The sequence below is a fragment of the Patella vulgata genome, chromosome 1 (assembly GCF_932274485.2).
Source record: "Patella vulgata chromosome 1, xgPatVulg1.2, whole genome shotgun sequence".
Classification (NCBI taxonomy): Eukaryota; Metazoa; Mollusca; class Gastropoda; family Patellidae; genus Patella; species Patella vulgata.
This window is the reverse complement of record NC_065879.2, coordinates 92,466,542-92,493,175: the sequence shown is the minus strand read 5'-3', so window position 1 is coordinate 92,493,175 and position 26,634 is coordinate 92,466,542. Positions and strand designations below refer to the sequence as shown.

The 26,634-nt window shown below is 36.5% G+C and overlaps 2 protein-coding genes across 2 annotated transcripts in view; both read left to right on the top strand.

Moving 5' to 3' along the window:
• Positions 1-7,549, top strand: part of LOC126818321 (zinc finger protein 664) — a 312,810-nt gene extending 305,261 nt beyond the window's left edge. Inside the window, exon 3 of the transcript XR_008787669.1 lies at positions 6,828-7,549. The gene's annotated coding sequence lies outside the window, so the exon portion shown is untranslated. The remainder of the gene's footprint in view (positions 1-6,827) is intronic.
• LOC126830884 (aspartyl/asparaginyl beta-hydroxylase) overlaps positions 1-25,894 on the top strand; it is a 28,872-nt gene extending 2,978 nt beyond the window's left edge. Inside the window, exons 2-10 of the mRNA XM_056101048.1 lie at positions 9,161-9,615; positions 10,381-10,618; positions 11,101-11,237; positions 15,902-16,096; positions 16,587-16,724; positions 18,569-18,704; positions 19,371-19,462; positions 20,867-20,997; positions 21,478-25,894. Coding sequence (XP_055957023.1) covers positions 9,161-9,615; positions 10,381-10,618; positions 11,101-11,237; positions 15,902-16,096; positions 16,587-16,724; positions 18,569-18,704; positions 19,371-19,462; positions 20,867-20,997; positions 21,478-21,628 — 1,673 coding nt within the window. The 3' untranslated portion in view covers positions 21,629-25,894. The remainder of the gene's footprint in view (positions 1-9,160; positions 9,616-10,380; positions 10,619-11,100; positions 11,238-15,901; positions 16,097-16,586; positions 16,725-18,568; positions 18,705-19,370; positions 19,463-20,866; positions 20,998-21,477) is intronic.
• Positions 25,895-26,634: the final 740 nt, after the last annotated feature.

Sequence of the window (26,634 nt, the reverse complement as noted above, 5' to 3'; positions counted from 1 at the left end):
TTGGTTTCGAAACCATATCAATAATCCTATTGGAACACTTTCAAATTGCCATAATCACGGACTGAAAACCAGAAAAACGCGTTTGTGGTTGTGTTATTTTCATAGAATACCCCAACCTACCTCGACGGTGCGACCGCAGCTCCGATGCATTTAAAAGCGAATTTTGGCCATTTAATTTCTCATTGTAAGTTAGAAGAGGACATCTGTTGATCATTGTTCGTTTTTGGCAACTACACAATTTTTGTAGAGTTTTGGCGCTGCAGAAATGGACATTTATTACTTTTATGTGGGGAGGTCTCCCCGCAAAAATCTATGAAAATTAGACTGCCGCAAATCCCAAAGGCCGGACGGCATAAGTTAAAAAGCGCGCCATATTGTGGTAATATATTAGTGGTTTCAACCTATTTTTGGCAACGACGCACCTTGGAACACATGAAAAGTAACGGCACACATGGCTAAGTATATATGAAAATTATTTGAATTTTGCAAAATAAAAACATGGCATACAACCGTCAGGCAACGGATGGGTGTTTAAAATCCCTTTGAAAACATTTTAATTGGAAGAAAACTGCCCCAAGCTGTAAAATTTATTTTAAGCAGCCTTATTTGTCACGTGATATGATTGAGGGAAGGGATCCATTTTCAGCCTGTACAATTTGTCGTCCCTGACTGTCCATTTATCATAAATATCGAAGCTTATGTAAAGTCTTGGATTATCTTTTTTTCCGTCGTTTAATTTGAAAAGTATGTAGGCAAGTACGTTTAAGTCCCTCACAACCTCTAACGACTCTTACAATTAACATTTGATCATTAAAACCAAGTTCCCCTTGTTAGTGGTGCAGAACAGAGGGCCTGACAAGGACAGCTGTCTAGTCCTTCGGATGAGACGGAAAATCGAGGTCCCGTGTATATATTGGAATGCACGTAAAAGATCCCCTGGCAGTTGGAATTCGATATAAGAGTAGGCGAAAGTGCCGCTGCCCGGGCAAAATTTCCCTCAAAGCACACTGTATGGCGTATGCCCGTCTTCATTAGCCCAGTATAGAAGCAGAACTGTAGGACGTTAAACCCCATTTCATTTCATTAAAACCAAGACCTCTCTACGTTATTCAAACAGACAGAAAAATATAAACTGCTCGTTAGTGATCCCGCCCCTATACTTTTGCCCCGTTCAACGTCCACTCGACACAAACTAGGTCATTTCGAGACTAACATATGGTTCCATTTTATTTCAATAATTCGCATGAGGCATGCGGGTTTAAGGGTCTTGATCAGTGGGAGGAAACCGAAGAAAACCCACAAGGTTGGGTCGACAGGCAACCCTACTCCTTATCACGTAAAAGCAGGGAATCAAAACCACGCCACTACTTGACCCGGTGAACGACCTTGTGATTTCATGCGCACGCGTTGAATCAATAGACCCCCCCCCCCCCCACTGTATCTTTAAAACATCTGTGGGTTTCAGAATATGTTTGATATTCCTAAAACAATACATAGCAATAAAAAAGCTCGATATACACGTAATTTATTTAACACAGCTTGTGTTGACGGCTTGAAATGAAATTAGTATAGTATTAGTAGCCTACACAGCCCATGTACAGTCGCGGTTACTGAATCATTTAATTGGATCAGGATAGGAACTAAGGGAATACCTGACAACTCATCCCAAAGACAACTCATCCCAGACAACTCATCCCAATAAAAAGACAACCCATCCCAAGTTAGAAGACAACTCATCCCCAGTCAAAAGACAACTCATCCCAAGTTAGAAGACAACTCATCCCAACTTTAAAAAAACAATAATCATTCCAAGTTACAAATAAATACCGCAACAAATATTGATTTTTTTTTTATCATTTATTAAATTAATCAGTAATATAAAAATTTATTATATCAACAATTTATATAAGAATTTATTATATCAACAATTTATATAAGAATTTATTATATCAACAATTTATATAAGAATTTATTAGATCAACAATTTATATAAGAATTTATTAGATCAACAATTTATAAAAATAATAATGTTAAATTATTTATTACATCAACAATTTATTAAATAATTCATTTTATTATTTATTACATCAACAATTTATTAAATAATACATTTTATTATATCATGATCAACTAATACATTTTTATAAATATGTTTTTTCTTCTGTCAGTATGTCATTCAGTTAGGTCCATAAATTCTCCCACATCTCTTTAGTAACTGGTTGGTACTTATAGTCTGGTCTGTGTATGAATGCCACAGTTGAAATAATTTGAATTGCGTTGTTCTTGTCTGTTTTTGCTGGTGCCTTCGTACCAGTATTACAAGTTCTGTGCTGCCATCGTTCACATCCGTCGCACTGATCAGCCTCCGGTCTTGGGCGAACAACTGACTCACAAACTATACAGCTATCAGACATTTTGAAAAATGATACTGAAATACTACTACTCAGTTTAGTTAATCGATGTTTTGTTAATGAAGTGCTTCATGATGAAAAAACAAAACAAAAAACAACTACCAATCTGTTAAAACAACAAAGTACTAAAACAATAATACAAACAGTAATCATCAGTTTATTACAACAACAATATCAATTTGATTAAAACAACAATATCAATTTGATTAAAACAACAATACCACTCTTGTTGTAACTGAATAATATGTCCCAATCTTTATTCTGGTCAACAAATTGTACTATTTTACAGTATTCCAATTAATTGATGATACAAATTTCATCTTAACACACCTAATTTAAAAAATTGGAAAAATTCAACTAAATGATTTGAAAAGCCTAACGTAAACCTTTTCAAATATGAGTTGGATTTAAAAATATTTTCGAACCCTCTGGACAAGTAAAATAGGATGTAATGGATAATTTACACAACCGGTAGGACACTTATTTATTTTCTGGAGCTGTCAAGCCAGCCAGAGTGTTATTGTCCCTTTAAGATCACAAAATCAGATTGGTTTTGATCTGAGTGGTCTTCAAAGAAAGCAATTGTATTAAAACAAGCACTTAAATTTGTTGGGATGAGTTGTCTTATAACTTGTCTAAAAACTCTACCCATGTTTTAAAGTTGGGATGAGTAGTCTTTTATATTGGGATGAGTTGTCTTTTATTGGGATGAGTTGTCTTGGGATGAGTTGTCTTTGGGATGAGTTGTCTGTATACCGAACTAAGGAACGTTCCTTCTTTTTCAAGTTCATTCTTGAAATTAGTTTTGGTTATAGATCAGACCCCAGGAAGTCTATCATTGTGAGTTACTAGTCTGATAATATCATAATACCCGTCTCTTTACAGCGGAGAAGCGTGTTACAAAACACGTTACAAAATCTGCGCATGTGCCAAGTACCGGATGCATCTGAGAACAGAGTATGCCATGAGTGTCTGGATAATCGAAAACGTGAAACCCGGCGTGGCGTGTGTGATGGCCGCTGATTGAACTGTTTTTCTAATTAAATATAGAATTGATTGATTTATTGAACGATTTATCAACAGTTTGTCAACAAGACACACACAACACGACAGCCTACAAAATGGTCTCCAAGAAAAAAACAACACCGAAGACTGTCAGTGACAAAAAAGGTAAATATAGGCGATTAAAAAGGTTTGTTTTGATTTGATGGATGATCAATAAAGAGATCTTCTTTTGAGTTAAAGGGGCAGGGACGTTTCTTAAATCTGCGGAAAATGTTCCTTTTGGATTTGCCGTGATTTGACGACACGGTTATATATTATTGATGATAGTATTCAACGAATATTGTATGACAAATTGCAGAAAGCTGTGGTCACTGTTGTGTTTTGGATGGAGTAATTTGTAATAGTTTTGATTCAGTTGGACAGTGAGAGAAGAAATGGGGTTTAACGTCCACTCGAGACAAGCTAGGTCATTTTTGGGACAAACAGATGATTCCATTTTATTTCAATGATTCGCTTTCTAGTAGGGGTCTTATGCAGGGCTGCCGACAACCAGTATCGCAGCGCAATTTGCGATACATATTTTGTCCGTTGCTAACCAAAAATTAAAATCTAACGTTTTTGATTCGCAGTTACTGGGAATCATCAATATGCCTGTCATTTTGGATATTGACACAAGAATAATCCACATTTTGAAGACTAGAAGGCTTACTCAACCCTTTCAACGTGTATAAAATGTTGAATAAAATTTTATAAACAAAACTGAATTCTCTGTGTGACATTTTCTTCTCGAACTACCAGACACAATACTATATAACACATAACTCTATGAATAGGGACTATTAAACCGGAAATAGGGAATCAAGTAGTACCACTCACGTTGCAAGACATCAAGTAATTATATCATATCCATTTTGAAAGAAATAAATCCAATGTATCCCCCACGTATTGTAAATAAAATATAAAAAAATAAATACATGTTAACGTATTGTAAAATGATAAATCAAAGTAAAAATTCCCGTAAAACATTATTGTTTATATCGTGTGTGTCTAGTTAATCGAGGTGTGTCCGATTGAAGAAAAATAGTAATACACGATAAAAAGCAGACGAAATTGTTTTCTAACGAAGATTTCTAACGTAACAAAAAAATAACAATTAAAATGAGTGGGGCTTCGGAAGTCACTGTCAAGAATTGGCTTCAGACATAAGACCTAACTAAATTTCTACATCACATTCACAAACTGTCACAAGTACTTGTGGCAGTGCTAAAAAATCTAAGAATAGTCAGAATGGAATCTAATCATATTTGTTATGAATTAAAGTAATATCTTGTTATTTAGGTGTTTTACATTGAAACTGAAAAACTGCTAATCAATTTTTAAATTTGCTAATCAAATTTGGCGAAATTGGACTTTTTGATTAGCAGTGCTGCTAATCAACTGTGAAAAATTACCGACAGCCCTGGTCTTATGCAGTGGGAGTATAAAAGCGGAGGACCCGGCAAAAACCCATGAGGTTGGAAGATTCAGTTGAACATGATCCAATGTCCAAGGTGTATAGTGATTAGTGATTTAGTAACTTCGAGGATAACTAGGACAATAAGTTTCTAAAATCCAGGGTTCATTGACTCGCCCTATCATATTTACAGGATGCTGACATTTAACCTTGGCCGTGCGCTTCAAGTATATTCTTGGCAATGCTTATGGGGTTCAACACTTACTGTTCAGCTCCGACTGGGCTAATAAAGATGGGCATACGCCATACAGTGTGCTCTGAGGGACATTTTGCCTGGACAGTGGAGCTACGGCCTACTCTTATATCGAATTCCAACTGTCATGGGATCTTTTTTGTGCACATACCATCTGAAAGACTAGACAGCTGTCCTTGTTAGGCCCTCCATCACTGAGAAGGTCTACTCTTCTAACTGCCAGTGTATTTTTGGGACATCATTTGAGATGCTTCTGCCAATTTCTCCCATGAAATTTGATTTATTTTCTCTACAGTAAATGATGGAGTGAAAGTAAAAGAAAGACGGGGAGGAGAAATGAAGAAGGATGGAGTGAAGAAGAGTACAAGTGATGGTTATATTTACATGGGTGTTGTTGTTATTTTGTCTGTTTTAGTAGCTGTTATAGCCGTCATTTTCTCTAGTCCACTTATACAGAAACAAATTGGTATGTTCTTCTTTATTACTATAGTGGGGGTGGTAGTCAAGGGGTGGGTTGCGGTAGTCAAGGGTTTGGGGCAGTGATGGGATTTCAAAATTTTTCTTGTCGGGCATTTTTACCGAAAATAAAGGGACATAACTCTTATCGTTATTTAAGATGGCAGTTTTTAGACCACACACAAAAATCACGTGTAAACAAAATATTCAAATTCGTCCGTAATAAAAAAATAGGTGCAACTCGTTATTTTTCATATTTAATTCCTGTACGGTCTTCAAATTTATGTCAGTAATATTCCTACAAAATTCGTAATATGATAGAATGAAAGCGTGCCGACTACTGCCGATCTGTACTGTTTCAAATTCCTCCAAAATTACCGTATTTTCGGGTCACAAGTCGCTACTTTTTTCAGCAGAAGTCAGGCATTCGTCTTATACTCCGTTACGACTTATGTACAGAGGGTAAGAATATGATATCCCAAAATTTTTTGGGCAATAAACGTCGCTATACCACAACGAGGAATGACACCATCCGCTATTATAAATAATCGCATTCTACTCTAGCACGCACTATCGTCTAAAACAATTAAGTACTTACACTTTTCCAATCGACATATTCGTCAACATTGCCTAGATTACTTATTTCTTTATTTAAAAACATAAACCCCACTCAAAATATGATCATAAATCCGAGAATATGCCATCAAAATAGAATCTTTTCTTCGACATTAGAAGCGTGAATTTAGTCACATATTCATTTCATAATTTCACGCGTCTCGCGAGATTTCTAATACCGGTTCAGCACTCGGCAAACCTCCGCAGATTCCGTTACTCTACATCTAGCCTCTGCTGTATGACGGTAGTGATATGTACCTAATCAGATTTTCTTCAAACAAGGACAACTTTGCTCTGAAAATTCTAAACACGCTTCGAACGACGCAATTTTGATAACTGCTAGCAATGTCTAGTATTTTTCGGATATGTGTGTGTGTGAAATAGCTTTATTTAACGCTCGCTTCCACCGAAGTGATATCGCAGACGAATTATAATGACTGTCTATTGATCTGGGCGTTATATACTCTTACAATATGTGACTTCTATGACTAGTTTATACATATTGTCGGCTCACATCAATGCGATTAAAATGTCCGACAATGCAGAAACCACGAGGTTAAGACGAAGATTAAAATCATAATGGATTGATGAATAGTCCGACAAAGGGGAAACAATGGCTTCTGTTTAAGATTAGATTGATGAATTGTCCGACAAAGGATTAAGTCAGTCAATCAAGGCAGATTAAGTAGTTAATCAAGGTATGTTTATAGACCGTATAACATGATAAATACGTTGATCACTTAATTACCTAATTAATCCAGCGTATTATCGACGATAATCTGGTTGAGTGGTAGTTATACACTCAGTAAACTATATTAATTTCGGAACTTTGAATATTATTCACCATGTCTTGATGTCCGATTGGGCATATTCCCGGTCGGATAATTTTGGGCGTTTGGAAAAAAGATTCGGACAAGTCTGGAATATACGGGCAAAATCCCATCACTGGTTTGGGGGCTTGGTAGTCAAGGGGTTCGAGCATGGTAATCAAGGGGAAGGGGCTCGGTAGTCAAGGGTAGGGCTGTACAATATTTTAGATATAGTCATTTATCGCGATATGGTATTTTCAGACCCAACTACGATATCATGTGGCCAAAAATCGTTGATATAGTGGTTTATCAATTATTGCCAAAAACTTCAAATATCGAAAAAAATGATCATAAAAATAGATAATAAATACACTATACAGCAGTGGTAATTAGCCAACGGCAATAAACTATAATAAAACTAATGTTTTGAGAAGCGTTAAATGTCGAAAACACTTGCGCAGTGTCCGCAGCCGTTTTTCACTGCGTTGTAATGTAATAATATACTGCTATTATAAACACAATGTGGTAATATATTGTCGTCGCCAGTACGTCCGTCCGTCCGGCGTCCACAATTGCTTGTGGACGCTCTAGAGGCTAAAGTTAATATCCGATTGACTTTAAATTTATATACAGTGTTTAAGTCCATAAAACGAAGAAGCCTATTGATTTTCAGCGATTTCCGATAATTACTGCCAGAGTTATGGCCCTTGATCACTTAAAAAAATCTTGTGGACGCTCTAGAGGCTAAAGTTAATATCCGATTGACTTTAAATTTATACACAGTGTTTAAGGTCATGAGACGAAGAAGCCTATTGATTTTCAGCGATTTCCGGTAATTACTGCCAAAGTTATGGCCCTTGATCACTTCAAAAAATCTTGTGGACGCTCTAAAGGCCAAAGTTAATATCCGATTGACGTTAAATTTATACACAGTGTTTAAGGTCATGAGACGAAGAAGCCTATTGATTTTCAGCGATTTCCGATTATTACTGCCAGAGTTATGGCCCTTGATCACTTCAAAAAATCTTGTGGATGCTCTACAGGCCAAAGTTAATATCTGATTGACTTTAAATTTATACACAGTGTTTAAGGTCATGAGACGAAGAAGCCTATTGATTTTCAGCGATTTCCGATAATTACTGCCAAAGTTATGGCCTTTGATCACTTCAAAAAATTTTGTGGACGCTCTAAAGGCCAAAGTTAATATCCGATTGATGTTAAATTTATACACAGTGTTTAAGGTCATGAGACGAAGAAGCCTATTGATTTTCAGCGATTTCCGATAATTACTGCCAGAGTTATGGCCCTTGATCACTTCAAAAAATCTTGTGGATGCTCTACAGGCCAAAGTTAATATTCGATTGACTTTACATTTATACACACTGTTTAAGGTCATGAGACGAAGAAGCCTATTGATTTTCAGCGATTTCCGATAATTACTGCCAGAGTTATGGCCCTTGATCACTTAAAAAAATCTTGTGGACGCTCTACAGGTCAAAGTTAATATCCGATTGACTTTAAATTTATGCACAGTGTTTAAGGTCATGAGACGATGAAGCCTATTGATTTTCAGTGATTTCAGATAATTACTGCCAGAGTTATGGCCCTTGATCACCTTGAAAAATCTTGCGGACGCTCTAGAGGCTAAAGTTAATATCCGATTGACTTTAAATTTATACACAGTGTTTAAGGTCATGAGACAAAGAAGTCTATTCATTTTCAGTGATTTTCGATAATTACTGCCAGAGTTATGGCTCTTGATCACTTCAAAAAATCTTTTGGACGCTCTAAGGGCCAAAGTTAATATCCGATTGACTTTAAATTGATACACAGTGTTTAAGGTCATGAGACGAAGAAGCCTATTGATTTTCAGCGATTTCCGATTACTACTGCCAGAGTTGACTTCAGATTGATACACAGAGTTTAAGAGCTTGAGACAAACAAGTATATTGATTTTCAATGAATTTTTATGACTTGAACAGCTAAATCCATGATATTAAAAGTTTTGTATACTAAACGTTAGCATGGGGCAGAACTTTATAAAAACCAAACAAATTCTAATCGTTTTCTGATAATTACTTCATGAGTTGTTACTCTTAATCAGATTTTAGTGTATTAGAAATGTTTCATTACCGATAGAAGTTAAAATATGTGACAATACTTGTTGACTGCCCGGACGATTTAGCTGATGTGGGCGTATGTTTCGTTGCCTGGCAACCTATCTTTTCAGTTGATGTTATCAATAAATATTCCAATTTCCAGTCATCGCTTGATGATACCATTAATCATCCTCAGACAGCCAATCAGAATACTGAAAATATACCCATCAGCCAATCGGATCGAGACACTGCTAGCCAATCAGATCACGACACCGCTAGCCAATCAGGTCAAGCCACCACTAGCCAATCAGACCAAGACACTGCTAACCAATCAGGTCAAGACACCGCTAGCCAATCAGGTCAAGACACCACTAGCCAATCAGATGTATCACAAAATGAAGAATCTAAAAGCAAGAAAGTGAAAGTAGAAGAATATGATAAATCTGAGATAACAAATAAATTAGATGATAAAATAAGGGTAGAATTAGATGCAGCTGATGATTTATATGATAAGGTAGGTACATAGTCAGTCAGTCAGTCAGTCAGTCAGTTAGTCTGTCAGTCAGTCAGTCAGTCAGTCAGTCAGTCATCAGTCAGTCAGTCAGTCAGTCAGTCAGTCAGTCAGTCAGTCAGTCAGTCAGGCAGGCAGGCAGGCAGGCAGGCAGGCAGGCAGGCAGGCAGGCAGGCAGTCTGTCAGGCAAACAGGATATTAGTCTCGCATAGGTTGAAGTTGGGTAAGCGATCAAGAAACTGAACCGCTTCCATTTCCTGATTTAAACGTTATGAAACAAGTTCTATGTGCTCTATCCAGTTAGAGTAGGGTCACCTGTCCAACCTCGTGGGTTTTCTCCGGGTCCTCCAGTTTCCTCCCACTGCTAAAGACCCCTACGCGCAAGCGAGTTGTTGAAATAAAATCAAACCCATATGTTAGTCCCGAAATGACCTGGTTTGTGTTGAGTGGACGTTAAATCCCATTTCTCTCTCTCTCTCTCTATCCAGTTACTTAATGCCTCCAAAAGATGGAGTCATGGTGGCTAAGTAGTTAAGATGCTGGCTCGCTAGCCTGGAGGTCGCATGTTCGATCCCTGCATAACCTGTGTATACATTGGTGTGCACATAAAAGATCCCTTGGCAGGTGGAATTTGATATAAGAGTAGGCCATAGTGCTGTTACCCGGGTAAAATTTCCCTCATAGCACACTGTATGGAGTATGCCCGTCTGCATTAACCCAGTCATTTTACCTCTAAAAGATTGTTTTTTTTTGTATGTTTTTTTACAGAAGAATTATTTAAACAGTAAAGCGTTATATGACGAGATTCTGTTGAAATACCCGTATAGTCCCCGGGCGTTGTATGGTAAGGCTAATTGTTTGTCCAAGATGGCGGAGATAGAACGGAGCAATCAGCTACTAGAGAAGAGTATCGGTGTATTTAATATACTAGTTACAGCTGGTGATGTACCTGATCAATTATTATTAACAGCTGGACCGGAGTTAGCCAAGCTACAAACATTTAGAGGTACAGGTTTTTCCTTATGGTGCATTCGGCGAGAAAGTTCATTCAGATTTTCCAGCGTGGTTCCCCCTTGTCAGTGATGCAGGACGGAGGGCCTGACAAGGAAATCTGTCTAGTCCTTCGGATGAGACGAAAAACCGAGGTCCCATGTATATATTAGAATGCACGTAAAAGATCCCCTGGCAGTTGGAATTCGATATAAGAGTAGGCGATAGTGCCGCTACCCAGGCAAAATATCCCTCATAGGACACTGTCTGGCGTATGCCCGTCTTCATTAGCCCAGTATAGGAGCAGAACAGTAGGACGTTAAACTCCATTTCATTTTTGGCCGATCACCTCTGCTGTGCAGTTTCCTCCTGCAGGAAAGATCCCAGCACATGCACTAAGCATTATAAGATAAGAAAATAAAAATTAAATTAGAACTTTTTAAAACAAAATTAAATATGTATTAAATATGTTAAGTATTGGTTTTTCTGTTGTTATAGGTTGGAATGTAAGGGCTATAAAAACACATCAGATATTGGCGGACAGATTTCCTAAAAATATATCATTGAAAAACCAATTGGGTGTGAGTCTGCTGATAGCTGGTCAAAATACACAGGCTAAAATAGTCTTTCAACAGGTATGTTGTTAGTTGGTCTCTTTCAACAGGTATGTTAGCGGGTCTGTTTCAAAAGGTACATTGTTATCTGGTCTTTTTCAACAGGTATGTTGTTAGCTGGTCTCTTTCAGAAGGTATGTTGTTAGTTGGTCTCTTTCAACAGGTATGTTAGCTGGTCTCTGTCAACAGGTATGTTGTAAGCTGGCCTCTTTTAAGAGGTGTGTTAGCAAGATGGTAACCAGTCACTCTAAAAAGGAATATTGCTAGTGATAGCTGGTCTCTTTCAACAGGTATGTTGGTAGTGATAGCTGGTCTCTTTCAACAGGTATTTAGTACACTACAGTGCTGGAGTTTGGGACTATAATCGCCGAACACCGCGGAAAAACACTCTATTTCACGGTGGAATCTTGGAGAATCGCTAGCGAAACGGCAGTTAGCCAAATCACCGCGAAATAGGGTGTTTCGCGGTGAATTATGGTGTTTCACGGTGATACACGGTGAATCGCTTGAGTGCCGATATCATCCCGATGTAAGCATGTTGACGAAAAATGTAATTTATTTAAGTTGAATACAAGATATGTTAACCATTGGCGAGGCAGCTACGGTCGTATTTCTAACACACTGTACATGTATAACGTGGTGCCACAATGTACGTGTATGCAAACAATGAATAACTTACAATTTTTTAAACATATCATTTCATCTTATTGGCTGCTATCAAATCCAAACTTTAAATTATATTCGATGAGATTTTACACATAACTTCATTACTCGCAGCTTCAGTTAATCCAAATCAACCAATTCATAAATCACAGTGCCATACATGTAAATCACTCCGCAATGCGGTTAACGCGCGAAAACATGAGATGTTGGGTTTGACACTGGGACTATATATTCTTACGCTGTGTTACTTGGCGAAAAGTATTTAGCAAATCTTGACTGTCACCGGTATATGATAATAATGTATTATGACGTATTAAAATAATATGGGTGGGAGGGGGTACACTGCGAAAGTCACAAAAGTGACAAATAGAACTTGCAACGGGAGTCGAAAGCGCTTTCAAATCAGACATAAGAAGCTCGTACTTACCGCAAAAATGAAAAGAACGCGACACAAGTCTCCGATGTCAGAGAATATTAGTAAAGTATAACCGCTATCAAATCCACACAAAAATCCAAGGCACTCATTTTATTTTAGAAAAGAATAACTGTAGGCTCGATAGAAAAGCCTATTCTTCATGAACCCCAAACCAATGGTAACTGTCAACTTGTATGTTGTCATTCTCGTGCAGATTTGTTTGAATAACAGAAATGTGCCGTGTATCAAAGAATAAAATCGCACGTAACCACTCTTTGATGTTTTTATGCGAATTCAATTAATCTAAAAGGTGCTCCGGCGCAATTTAAGGAATTATTTTTGAGCCAATATTAACCATCGCCAATTTTTTAAATCATGGGATAAAGTCAATTAACAAACAATACGGGTCTTCTTTATTACAAAAACATTGGTGAACTTACCATTTTGTCTAAAATCATAACGCTAATCAACAAACAATACTATTGTTCTTTATTACAAAAACATCGGTGAACTATATTGTTTTTGTACATATTGTATTTATTTATTTGTTTGTACTATATGTTATACCTGATGAGTCTTTGGCTTAAAGGAATAAAGAATTTGAACTCGAACTAATCGCTGTCGGGATGGCGAGCCAAGCTAGTTGATTATTAGGTAAATAAAACAATATAAACAACCAATGAGTAAAAGTGATCTATTCTAATCAATTAAATAATATACAAGTCAAGTACCGGTATTACCTTAACCGTGGACGGGTTTGCTTGTGGACGGGTTAACGGACACTCAACTTACAAATATTAAATCATCGCCGTATTGGCACTGACTGACGGCACTTCGTGCACGGATTGATGAATTCTCGTTTAATTTATTGTGTTAATTTCACTATTGTTTAAAATGTAAACAAAATCTTATCTCGAGTACATAGTACCGTATATCGAGCTAGTCTAGTAAGTAGTAGGCTAGGTTAATCCAGACTAAAACGAAAGTCCTTTTATTGTATTAATAACATTGGCTTCTGGTAGACTCGATTGTCATCTAAGGGATTATATTTTCTTTACGCGGTCTATTTATAGAACAGTAAAACGATTGTAAATATTGGCGCTATTGTTGATAGAAAATAATAATGATTTACGTGTATCATAGATAATATTAAGTAACAATAGAATGAAAATACTGTTTGTTGTTTTTCGAGTTTTAGGCCATTATTACTTATTTTATGCATATTTTTGGTATGAACTTTTTTGGACCAGTAAAATCTCATTCGGTCCAGCAATAGTTGGAATAATACCTGCCCAAATGTCCAGTAAAAAAAATATCATTTCGCATGGACTGCAGGGTACATGTATATGCAGTAGGAAATCAACAAGTTGGACGTACAAAAGAATGGAATCATTCAGAAAGTGTACTCAAAATAAGTAAATTATAACGGGGTGAAGACGAGAATTAACACACTCGTGGATATTGTATAAATATATGAGGCGCATGTAATGTACACGTATGTGTGTGTGAAATGGCTTTATTCAATATCTGCTCCCACCGAAATGAATTGGGTGACATAAAGTAGATGTATATTGTCACAGCGGATATTATTCGCCGAGTAAAACAGCGTAAGAATATACATGTAGTCCCAATCTTTTGGCGCGTTTCTGACCACGTAACATACCGTTAAGCGACCCGCGGAGTGATTACTGTACGTGCTGTATGGATGATTGATTTAGATTAACCGAAGCTGCGAGTAATGAAGTAATGTGTAAAAGCTCATCGTATATAATTTAAAGTTTGGATTTGATAGCAGCCCCAAATTGACGGATTACATCTAAGTTATAAACGAAGATGAATTGATATGTTTAAAAAATTGTAAGTTGTTCATAGTTTGCATACATTTTGGCCGGCGTTATGTATGTATAAAGTGCGTTGGGGAAAAAATCCTAACCGATACAGAATGCCGGTAAATGTCTTCCCGAGATTACCTAACTCATTTGTTATTCAAACCTGCCTGTACATTATACATGTACACGTTTCCCGGGAGCATTACTATATTACAACTCCTTTAATTTATTAAAGACAACATTAATTCGACCCTAGCTTAAGGTAGGCTCTCGAATTTCTTGCGGGAAGCACGGCAAAACACGATGTATTCTTATCGAAACACGATGTATTCTTATCGAAACACGGTGAATTCCTAGAGAAACACGGCGAATTCCTAGAGACACGGTGAATTCCTAGCGAATCTTAGAGAAAAATCACCGCGGAATCAAGCGAAATTTCACCGTGAAATCTAAGAGAATTCCGAGAGTTTTTTTTCACCGCGTCGCGGCGATTTCGGTCCCAAAAATTTGGGAGGAACTGTAGTGTTAGGTAAATAACTGCTGACTACATTAGCTACATTCAACCAGACCTTTTGTTATATATGTTTGGGTAAGTTAGTAGTCATGTTCAACCAGACTCTCTCCTCTGTATGTCCTCTCTGAATGGTTTTAAGGGATGGATTGACCCCTATAACCTATGTATAGCCCCCAAAATCACAGTTTGGGGGTTATCTGGAAACCATGTTGGATTTCATTATAAGGTCAAGATTGGTTGCTATCTGGCAACCATCTTGGATTTCACGATGACGTCACATGCTTTCCATCTAGTGGTCGGTTTTCATGGATTGCTTGGCCCCAAAGACACCAAACATAACATTCTCCCCTAACATAAGACCTTGGTGTAGACATCAACATTGTCCCCTAACATGAATAGCAGGGAGATTTATGGTCTGTTATTTAGAATGGTGGCCATCTTGGGCGCAATATTGAATTTCCCCTGTCCTTCCAATGATTCAGAGTGCCAACAAGATTCGAGAGTCAAATTGAAAGGACATACAAATGAAGAAAGATGTTGTTTTTTTTGTCAGGTTTTAGATCTTGATAAGGATAATGGGGTATCAGGTTCAAAATGCGATCTGCAGTACAAAGTAGAAAATAAAAAGCAAAAGAGAAAATTCTTATCCAAAATGGACATTTTCGTGTGGGAAACATATACCGCTCATGCTTTTCAACCTAATACGTCCACCTTTTCAACTTTAAGTTGTAAATATTCTACTTTCAACAACAGAATTTCTACTTTCAACAACAGAATTTCTACTTTCAATAATCAACTTTTGACATTCGACTATTTCTGCATGTCATTAAAATTCCTTTATTTTTTTCCCCGTAAAAATAAATAATCCCATAGATACTGTATTTTAATGACATGCAGAAATAGTTACGTGATCAAATTTATTTCTGTAATATGAATGGAGAAAATCTCGAGCAGAAAATCTAGAGTAGAAAATCTGAAGTTGAAAGTCGAATGTCAAAAGTTGATTATTGAAAGTAAAAATTTGGTTGTTGAAAGTAGAAATTCTGTTGTTGAAAGTAGAATATTTACGACTTAAAGTTGAAAAGGTGGACGTATTAGGTTGAAAAGCACGAGCGGTATATGTTTCCCACACGAAAATGTCCATTTTGGATAAGAATTTTCTCTTTTGCTTTTTATTTTCTACTTTCTACTGCAGATCGCATTTTGAACCTGATACCCCGCCATAGTTTTGGTAACGTACATCTGTGTTTGTGTATTTTGTCAGGTTTTAGATCTAGATAAGGATAATGGTTTTGGTAACGTACATCTAGGCTTCATCTATAAAGTAGAGAACAAGGATCTAGAGAAAGCCGTGAAATATTTACGTGCTGGTTTAAACTCTAACGCTCCTGATACGGTTGAGGGCAAGTTTTATTTTCATCTGGGAGATGCTTTAGTTCGACTCAACAGACCGGATGAGGTAAGCTTTTTTTTCTATCTCTACATCTTTTATTATTTATGCTCGTTGGATTATTGAGTCAAGTGGCGTGGTTTCATTTACATGCTTGTTTGTGACACGGAGTAGTCCTACTGTTCTGCTCCGACTGGGATAATGAAGAAGGGCATATGTCATACAGTTTGCTATGGGGCAAGTTTTGTCTTGACAGCAGCGCTACAGCCTAGTCTTATATCCAATTCTAACTACCAAGGGTAATTTTACATGCACGCCAATGTGTACTGTTTTCTGACCGTCCAAATGACTATACCTTCCCCCTTGCCAGGCCCTCCATCCTGGACTACTGATGATTGGGAAACACACCTGAAAATCTTGATAAAATTTCTCGGTCAACAGAGACAATAAGCACCGAACCTCCAGGTTAGCGAGCCAACATCTTACTCACTGAGCCACCGTGGCTACTTTCTGTGTTACAGGTTTGACAGGTATAGACTATGATATTTCTGTGTTACAGGCTCGACAGGTGTATATTGAAGGGGCTCAGAAAGGGGTTTTACTCTCGCCAGATCAGAGATCTTTATATAATGTCAATCATCTGACTGGACGACCGTGGTGGACAGTAAAACAGACTGGATATTCTAAATATGTCAAGGTAAGTAAGCCAGGCACGTGGGAAGCTTGGCTACCATTTTAGCCTTACTCCACTCTATTGAGCAGACATCTTGTCTCATAGCTATTGATTTAGTCAAATTCTCGTTTAATTCTCTAAATCTCATGGCAAACATGATGTTGTCTCAAAATAGATAATAAAAAGGGAATATCTTGAAAATTTCAAATGACTTCATTCCGAGCATTGTCAGGGCTGTTTGGAGAATAGCGAACTCTCAATTGTCATTGCTACCATTGTTACGATAGTAAGCAAAATCTGGGTTATCTTAAATTCTTAAATTAAATCGTAACCGCCAATCCTGTTTAAATGTGTTGAAAATCTAGAGCATAGAGAGTTCTTTATGGTTTTGTCATGTTAATAAATGTCTAATTAATAATTAATTTAAGGCAGGACACTACCTTATAAAACACTCTGTATAGATTGATCTGTCAAATTTTGATATCAGCTAAAATTGCCCAAAATAGTTAAAATTTGTTGATTTTTCAAGTCGTGTCCAGCTTTTATATTATATAGTGTTAAATATTTAGTCATTTGTATAGGTAAATCAAATTTTTAACTTGCATTTTTCAGTACTCAATTTTTCACCCATATCAGGTCTTAGAAAATCAAATTCTCAAAATCTATGAGAGATAATGGTCTCATCTTTGGAATACGATTAGTGCTATAGCTACTGTTTGTAATAAGGTGATTTTCAAAGTGTTTGTTATACATTTGGACATTTTATTGTACAAAATCCTTTTAGTGGTGTGTTCGGCCACACCCACTTGTTTTATGTGGGATGCATAATGTTCTTTATTAACATTCAAATAGTAAAATTTATGCCTTATTGCACTCTTTAATGCCTATATATGTTATTCCAAATCACAAATAGTTTGTTTCAATAAAATTGTTGAAGATTTTGATTTCCTAACATAGCCACCGTGAATATATAAAAAAATCCAATATGGCCACCATTTCCATGACAACAAATAAATATTTTGCGCTCAAATTATCAAATCTGATTTGGGACATCATATACTAATATTACACTAAATGGCAAGTTTCTGTTATCAATGTAAAATTCTTAGGTCGACCAAAAGAAAGACCTGCGCTAGGTAGGCATAATGCATCTTAAAGGGAGACTCAGTGGTTGAGTTAAAGGGAGACTCAGCGGTTGACTGAAAAAGTTCCTAGCGAATTTTAATACACCCACATTTTCATATGGGCATATATTTCCGTCGCCCATGTCTGTTCGGACTTCTGTGCACAATTTGTTTATGGACACTTTACAAGTCACAATTTTTATTCAAATTTGATTAAACTTGAAATATAGGTTTATCTTCCTTAGATTTTGGATCCTTGCGATATTGGTATGTATAGGACTTTAACTTCATGGATTATGGCCCCTGATTGTCCAAAGAATCACCCTTTTACCATGTTCTCTGTCCATCTCTTGCAAAATGTGGGTGTATCTTGCATGGTAACCGCTTGTGAAGTCAGTGGTGCAGGATGGCGTGCCTGTCAAGAAAAAACATCTGAGTCATTTCGATCAGACACAAAATCCAGGGCCACCTGGGTACTCTTTGGCATTCACACTGCTGCCTGAGCAAAAATTCCCCTTTTAGCATACTGTATGGTCTATACCTGTCGTTGTTAATTAATGATGTTATATTTAGTTATACCTGTCGTTGTTAATTAATGATGTTATATTTAGTTATACCTGTCGTTGTTAATTAATGATGTTATATTTAGTTATACCTGTTATATTTAGTTATACCTGTCGTTGTTAATTAATGATGTTATATTTAGTTATACCTGACATCGTTAATTAATGATATTATATTTAGTTATTAGAAGATAATTGGAAGATTATTCGAGATGAGGGTCTGGCCAATATGGACGTAGAAAAAGGTGTTTTTCTCCCAGAATCGGAAAACTTAATAGAAACTGGTGATTGGAAACAGTTTACACTTTATGCTAGAGGTGAGATTATTGGTATAACAGTTTAGACTTTATGTTGGAGCCGGGGATTATCTTACGTTTGGATTTTGGTTTCTTAGTTAAATGTTTAATAATCCATCTGTGTAAATATTTATTGTTTAGTGTGAGAAATTTGATATTGGTCCGATTAACAACCAATAGCTAACTGCGTTACAAAATTATTACGCTTAAAACAAGAGCTCCAAATTGGACAAAATATGTTTACATAACGTTACGTCATGACTCACGATTTTATTATGCCCAATTAACCAGTGCATAGCAGAATATTGTAGAAAAACTAATTGCTTGACAAACAGGCTATCAGCACGGATATAATGTAAACAATACTGTTTGGAGACGAACATACTTTTGCCGTTTTTAATACGTTAGATCACTGTCCAAAGTTTTAGGGAAGACCCTAGATTAAATGAAGGGCTGTCATGTTGCTGTGCTTGGGGATAGATTTGATTGAATGGGAAGAATAGACAAACTCCCTCAAATGCTTAAGTATCAGAAGCCAATCCAGCAATGGCCAGAGAGGGATTTCTCGGGCCATTGCTACAGGAATATGGGTATAATGTGACTTTTTAAGGTCTTTGAAGACATTGCTTGGTGTTTTTGTAGCCAGAAACAAAGAATAGAAGTTTCATGATTTTATCCTCATTACAGGAAGACAAGATAAAAGAAATTGTCAACGAGCCCCAAAAACATGTTCCATTCTTCAACAAATTCCTGATGCCATCGAGTGTAGCCGTGGACAGGTCAGTAATAGTCTTTATCATCCTGTCTACTAGATTCTATAGTCTTTATGTTCATGTGTTTTTAGTCTTTATCGTCCAGTGGACATTGAATTGAAATGTACAAAGAATATGTTCAAAGGTGTGTGTGTGAGGGTGTGTGTGGGGGGGGTGGGGGGCCGAATGGTTAGCACGTGCGTGCAGTATCATAAGGCCTGTAATTGAGTCAGCTGGCATGGTTTCGAATCCACGGTTGTACGTGACAAGGAGTAGGGTCGCCTGTCCAACCTCATGGGTTTTCTCTGGGTCCTCTGGTTTCCTCCCACTCCTAAAGGCCCCTATGCGCAAGCGAATTATCGAAATAAAATTAAACCATATGTTAGTCCTGAAATGACCTGGTTTGTGTTGAGTGGACGTTAAACCCCATTTCTCTCCCTCAAAGATGTTGTCTGAGAGAGAGAGAGAGAGAAGAGAGAGAGAGAGAGAGAGAGAGAGCTAACATCCACTGGACACAAACTAGGACATTTTGGGACTAACATATGGTTCAATTTTATTTCAACAATTCGCTTGAGCATAGGGGTCTTTAACAGAGTAGGACCCAGAGAAATCCAACGCGGTTAGACAAAGCGACCCTATTTCTTGTCACATACAAGCGTGGAATTGAAACCATGCCACTTGACTCAGTGACCGATCTTGCGATCTAAACCGTACATCGTTGTAGATCATGCAGCCTCCTACACCCCTTTCCCTTTTTTAAATGTCTGCACTGTGGATATTTTTTATACGCCCACATTTTCATGTGGACGTATTATGTCGTCGCCCCCGTCCGTCCGTCCACAATTGTTTGTGGACTCTCTACAGGTCACAATTTTTATCCGATTTCGACGAAACTTGAAATATAGGTGTATCCCCAAAAGATCTCGGCTGCTTTCGATATTGGCATGTATTGGATCGAAACTTCATGGATTATGGCCCCTGTTTGTACGAAAAATCACATTTTTAGCTTGTGGACCCTATAGAGGTCACAATTTTGATCCGATTTTGTTGAAACTTGAAATGTCAGTTTATAACCCAAAGATCTCGGTTCCTTTCGATATTCGTGCATATCGGACCGTAACTTCCTGAATTATGGCCCCTGATTGTACGAAAAATCACGTTTTTAGCTTGTGGACCCTATAGAAGTCATAATTTTTATCCGTTTTAAAAAAATTGTTCTATTATGTCACCGTTACACCCTAAGGATGACTGAGTTCGAATTTCGTGAAAATCGGCCCAAAATTGACAGACAAAATGGCCGCCGTTCGTTCACAAATAGCGTAAGAATATGGTATATCAAGGTTGTGGACTCTATCCATCTCTCGAAAATGTGGGCGTATCCTGCCTGGCAGCCGCTGGTTTTATATGCCTATCTTTTTGTTTTTGTTTCAGGTGAAATTCTCGGTGATGCATCCAGGAGTTCATGTCTGGCCACATACTGGTCCGACCAACTGTCGTCTGCGAGCTCATCTAGGACTAGTTATTCCCCCTGGACCTAAAATACGGGTTGCCAACAATACAAGGTAGGTTATTAATCAGCATACAGTAATTGTAGAGATGGTCAATCAGTCACACAAAGGGATTTAATTTGTAAGGTAAATCAAAATCAGCCGAATTTAAACATACATTATGCAAGATCTAAATATGCCTGTTGCAGGTCTCTCTTTAGGCCTTCAATTTTATCTAAATTATTAATCAACTCTTGATGCCATCGCAAGCTTGCAATATTTACTTGATTTGAATACATTTTGTGATGGATGAGTTTTATTGTACGGACTTTAGTAATGATGATCGAGACTAGGCATAAAATTCAATCGCTAATATCTCGGTTCAGAGTGGAGCAATTTGACTGAAATTTTCATCATATTCTATTTACGTTATCTATCTTTTAACTATTATAGTGAGAACTGTCAACGCTTTATCTAATATCCCATAATGCCCTATTTAATACAGTATCGAAAACGAAGTGGACTGACATGAATTAGTGTTGTATATATTTACAGAACCTGGACTGAAGGTGAAGTGATCATATTTGATGATTCTTTTGAACACGAAGTCTGGCATCATGGTGATTCTTTACGTTTGGTTTTAATAGTCGACTTCTGGCATCCAGAATTATCAACGAAGTTAAGAAAACAACTTACAGCCATTTAGCATATATTAACTGTTTGAAATAATTTACAAAGAATTTAAAATAACTTGTAAACAACTTTAAAGCATTTAGAACAACTTAAAAGCATTTAGAACAACTTACAAGCATTTAGAACAACTAACAAACATTTAAAACAACTTACAATCATTTAAAACAACTTACAATCATTTAAAACAACTTACAAACATTTAAAACAACTTACAAGAATTTTAAACAACTTACAAACATTTAAAACAACTTACAAACATTTAAAACAACCTACAAACATTTAAAACAATTTACAAGTATTTAGACCAACTTACACACATTTAAAACAACTAACTAACATTTAAAACAGTTTTCTATTCATTTTGTGATCTGCATGATTCTGGAATTATATTCAGATGAAAATCATAAAGATAATGATTAATCAATATTTCTGTCGTTAATCAGTTAAAATATTTCTGTAATTTAATAGATAATCATTAATCAGTTATAATACGGTGGTTTGTAATAGATTCCTATAGAACTAAATGATGTATCAAGCCTTTAACTGATTGCTGAGAAAATTAGCCTTGAGTCAGTGTTGGGATTTCGCCCGTATATTTCAGACATGTCCTGCGCTATTTTCCAAATGTCCGAAAACGTCCGATGCTCAATCGGACATCATGATATGGTGAATGATATTCAAAATTCCCAAATTAATATAGTGTACTGAGTGTAAAACTACCACTCAACCTGATTATGGTTGATAATTATAGTGTACTGAGTGTATATCTACCACTCAACCCGATTATCGTTGATAATTATAGTGTACTGAGTGTATAACTACCACTCAACCCGATTATCGTTGATAATTATAGTGTTTAACTACCACTCAACCTGATTATCGTTGATAATACGCTGGATTGATTAGATGATTAGGTAATCTTTCAGAGCGATTGCATTCAATTTTTCATTAAGTGACCTGTTAAACAGTACTATTAAAGAAAGTTATTTAGAAGATAATATTTAATGAATATTTCATCTATTTCTCTCTTGTTGTTAATGTCGGTAGAAAACCAAACAATTTGTTTTTTTTATTATATTTTTGTTATTTTTATATTTATACTGGTATCAGTATTTGAATCAGGGTTTTCGTCTCTATTGTGATCAGATCTGATCAGATCATTGAATTCCTCACATTATTACACTCTGAATTTATAAAAACTGATTTTTTATTTCGTTGATTTTTCCTTCTCATTTTCTGCTTCTTTTTATCGTTTCTGATCAATGAACTCGTTATGTATGGAAATCGATATTAGGTCACCAGAATTAAAAGTGAGATTAGCCGATTTGTTTATTGCTCAATTGTGGAGTACAGTAAATTTAAATCCCGGGGCCCTGTTTCACGAAAACTTAAACTAAGTTACAACCGAAATTTTAAGAAATACTGCAACTTCATTGGATATATGCAAATTGATTTTACTGGTCAGCCAATCGAATTGCAGTATTTCTTAAAATTTGGATTGTATCTGAGTTTAAGTTTTCGTGAAACAGGCCCCTGATTTATAAATTATATGGTGAAGACATTAGAAGGATTTATTATAATCATTATTGTTGATATTTCATCAATCTCACTGTTATTTTTATCATTATTTATATATAGTCATGTTTGTTATATTGAATTCCACCAATGATTTAATAATGCTCACATCCTACCTGGAAATACTACCTGACATTTTCAACTTGTGTCAACTGTATTAAGACATAATGACAGGTATCATGACAGGTATCATAATGACAGGTACAGGTGTTTCTGATAAAGACTGAATTTATGCCAGTCAGTGTCTGTGACAGGTGCAATCTGATTCACACAGATCTATATTTCGTTCCGTTTTTTTTATACTTTCGATGGTCTACACTACATGAAGATCTGACCGGTTGTAGTGGAAGGTCGCGTCAGAGGTCATACGGGTGGCTTTTGACCCAATGACGTCAGACATTTGATTAACCAATCAGAGTTAATGTTTCTAGTGGGTTACCCATAGTTCCGTGCACCTAACGCCAAAAACTCGCCGTAACAGACCGATTCTTTGGCTAATCTCTCACATCATCCAGAACACAGGTTACATAAATCTTCCAGATCCTAGTGTAGTAAAGACAAATAAAACGAAATTTTGAACTATAAAAAACGAAACGAAATAGGATCTGTGTTTTAATTAGATTGGTGACAGGTGCCGTATTTCCAGGCTTGGTTCACACATATGTTTCAGTATTTATATTATATTTCAAGGCTGATCGTTACATAAAATGTAGGGGTGTTCGTGCGTGTTGGATCTTTATATTATATTTCAAGACTGTTCGCTATATAAAAATGTAGGGGTGTTGGGTGGCCGAATGGTTAACACGTGCGTGTTGGATCAGAAGGTCTGTCACTGTTAGCTTGTTATACCTCTATTAGTTGGAGGGTATATAGCAGGCCGTCCGTCCACCTGCCCGCCTTCTTACAAATGTAGAACAGAAGTTGTTAACTACTGGAGATAGTTTCATGAAACTTACAAATGTGGCTATTTATAGAATCGCTATTTTCAGGCGCGTGTCCAGGGGAGCTTATTCAGGAGTTGCCCAGGAGAGAGCCTATACATTTAAAAGAGTAAATTTCCTTCAGAAATGGCCTCAGATGCAAGGAAATCTACTTCAAACGTTCAAAATTATCTGGGCGAGAACCACCCATACCCCGCTCGGGGCTCAGCAGTCATTCACTCCGGAACAGCATCACCCTCACTTCCCCTTGATCGTTTTTCTGTACACCCCCTGCTTTTCTTCACCATAACACGTTGGATATAACATGAGGTTTAGTATCTTAAAGTTGTGTATCAGGTTTAGAAAGGGTCAAGTCTGTGATAATACAGGGGTCTATTTGTTATGCTGTTTTACTGGAGACTGTCCTTGATCTGTGAATATAGTTTATATAAATGTATATTGTCTTGATGTAATGTGTGTAAGATATTCTCACTGCCCAGGGTATTTAAAGATACATTATGTAAGATTTAGATAAAGAGCTAGCTATTCTTGCTATAATAGTTCGAAAGTAGATGATGTAAAATGAATAATTTGAAAATTATTTTAATATCGGAGAAATCTGATGCCATCGAGAGTTGATTAAGGCCTGGATCAGTTAATTAATGTCTAATTAATACTTTAGAAAACATTTCAGGCCTAAAGAAAGACCTGCAATAGGCAGATTTAGCTCTTGCATAATGTGTGTTTAAGTTTAATATAGCTTGGGTTTAGTCTAAAGCAAGTGTCAGAATAGAGTGTCATATTTAAATGTCGTTTAATTTCCACTGCCCAAGGTATTTAAGTTTGATATAGCGTGGGTTTAGTCTAAAGCTAGTGTTAGAAGACACTCAGCCGTCTTATAGTCATAGGGGATGCTCTAGTGTATAAAATATAACGCGGGTGTAAAACCCTAGTATAGAATATAGAATATCAGTTATATATATATATATATATATATATATATATAACATCTAAGTTATATAACGTCCCCCATATAACGTGTGTTAACGTTATGTATATAACATCTTAGTTATATAACGTCCCCCGTGTAACGCGTTTTAACGATATATATATAACATCCTAGTTATATAACGTCCCCAATATAACTCGTGTTAACGTTAACATCAGCGATTTAGCTAAAAATTCCCCTTTTCACTCAATTGTCACTATTTTTAACATTCAATCGAGTATCCGCCTTGTATATCTGCGGGAAGATTTACGCAATATTACCCCGATATCACCACATACTACCCAATACTACAACATAATGATACTATTTGATGATATTAGGTTGTTATTTGATAATATTTGGTAGTATTGGGTTATTTGCTTGTTTTGGGTGATATAGCCAGGGAGGCAAATGGAACAGCAGTAATCGCATTTGGGTGATATAGCTAGGGAGGCAAATGGAACAACCGTACATCGATAATCGCATTTGAAGTACATTTCCTGCCAAAAATCTCACTATTTTTGAAAAAATTCAAGTAATATGCTCATTTTGCACCATTATGTTGTAGCCTAGTATTGGGTAGTATGTGGTGGTATTGGGTAGTATGTGGTAGTATTGGGTAAATCATCCTACCCCGTATAGTTTGTTTATTATTGTTTATTATTGTATATATGTATATAAAGGTAAAGATCTGGAATAAGGCCACATCGAAATAAAAACCTGTTTAATAACACAATCTGTCCATTGATATATTTATATTTATTGCACAGAAGATATGTAAATGATTAAACAATTAGACTCGAGTTTGTCTTTTCTCTTGTGGTGAATATCTACAAACCGTCTACGGACCTCAGGACCCGGTTTCACAAAACATTCTCAGGCTTTAGTTAAGGATTTACTCAAAATTGTTCGCCTTGTTTTAACTAAAATATAGCCCTTTATAAACTTTTATTGTTTAATAAGAAACTATGTACAAAGTTTTATGCTTCTGGATCAAAGATATTTCTCATAAAAGGTGATTGAAAGTTATATAAATTCTTAACTTAAAGATACATAATGCTTTGCAAAACCGAGGCCAGGGATATAAATAGTGAGAAATCCGAGAGATGTAAATATTTGTATATCAAAAAACGCGCCGACAGGAAAATCGATTATCGGCCTTGGATCCCATAGGGTGTCGGAACCTGTCACTCGGCAAACCTCAGCAGATTCCAGTACCCTACATCTAGCCTCGGCTGTATGACGAAGTCCGCCATTGGAACTACTTTCAAGTTCCCGGATTACCAACGGCGTTGCCCATGACGACGCCATAGAAGAATGTTTTATCATACAAATATTTCAAAGTCTGAAGCTATTTTTCTTTCAAGGTTATCCGATTTTCTTCAAACAAGGACAACTTTGCAATGAAAATTCTACACACGCTTCGAACGACGCAATTATGATAACTTCTTTTTAAAAGCGGCAAGTGTTCCTAATAACTAAACCGGTATAGGCGTAAGTACATATCACTTACCGTCATACAGCCGAGGCTTGATG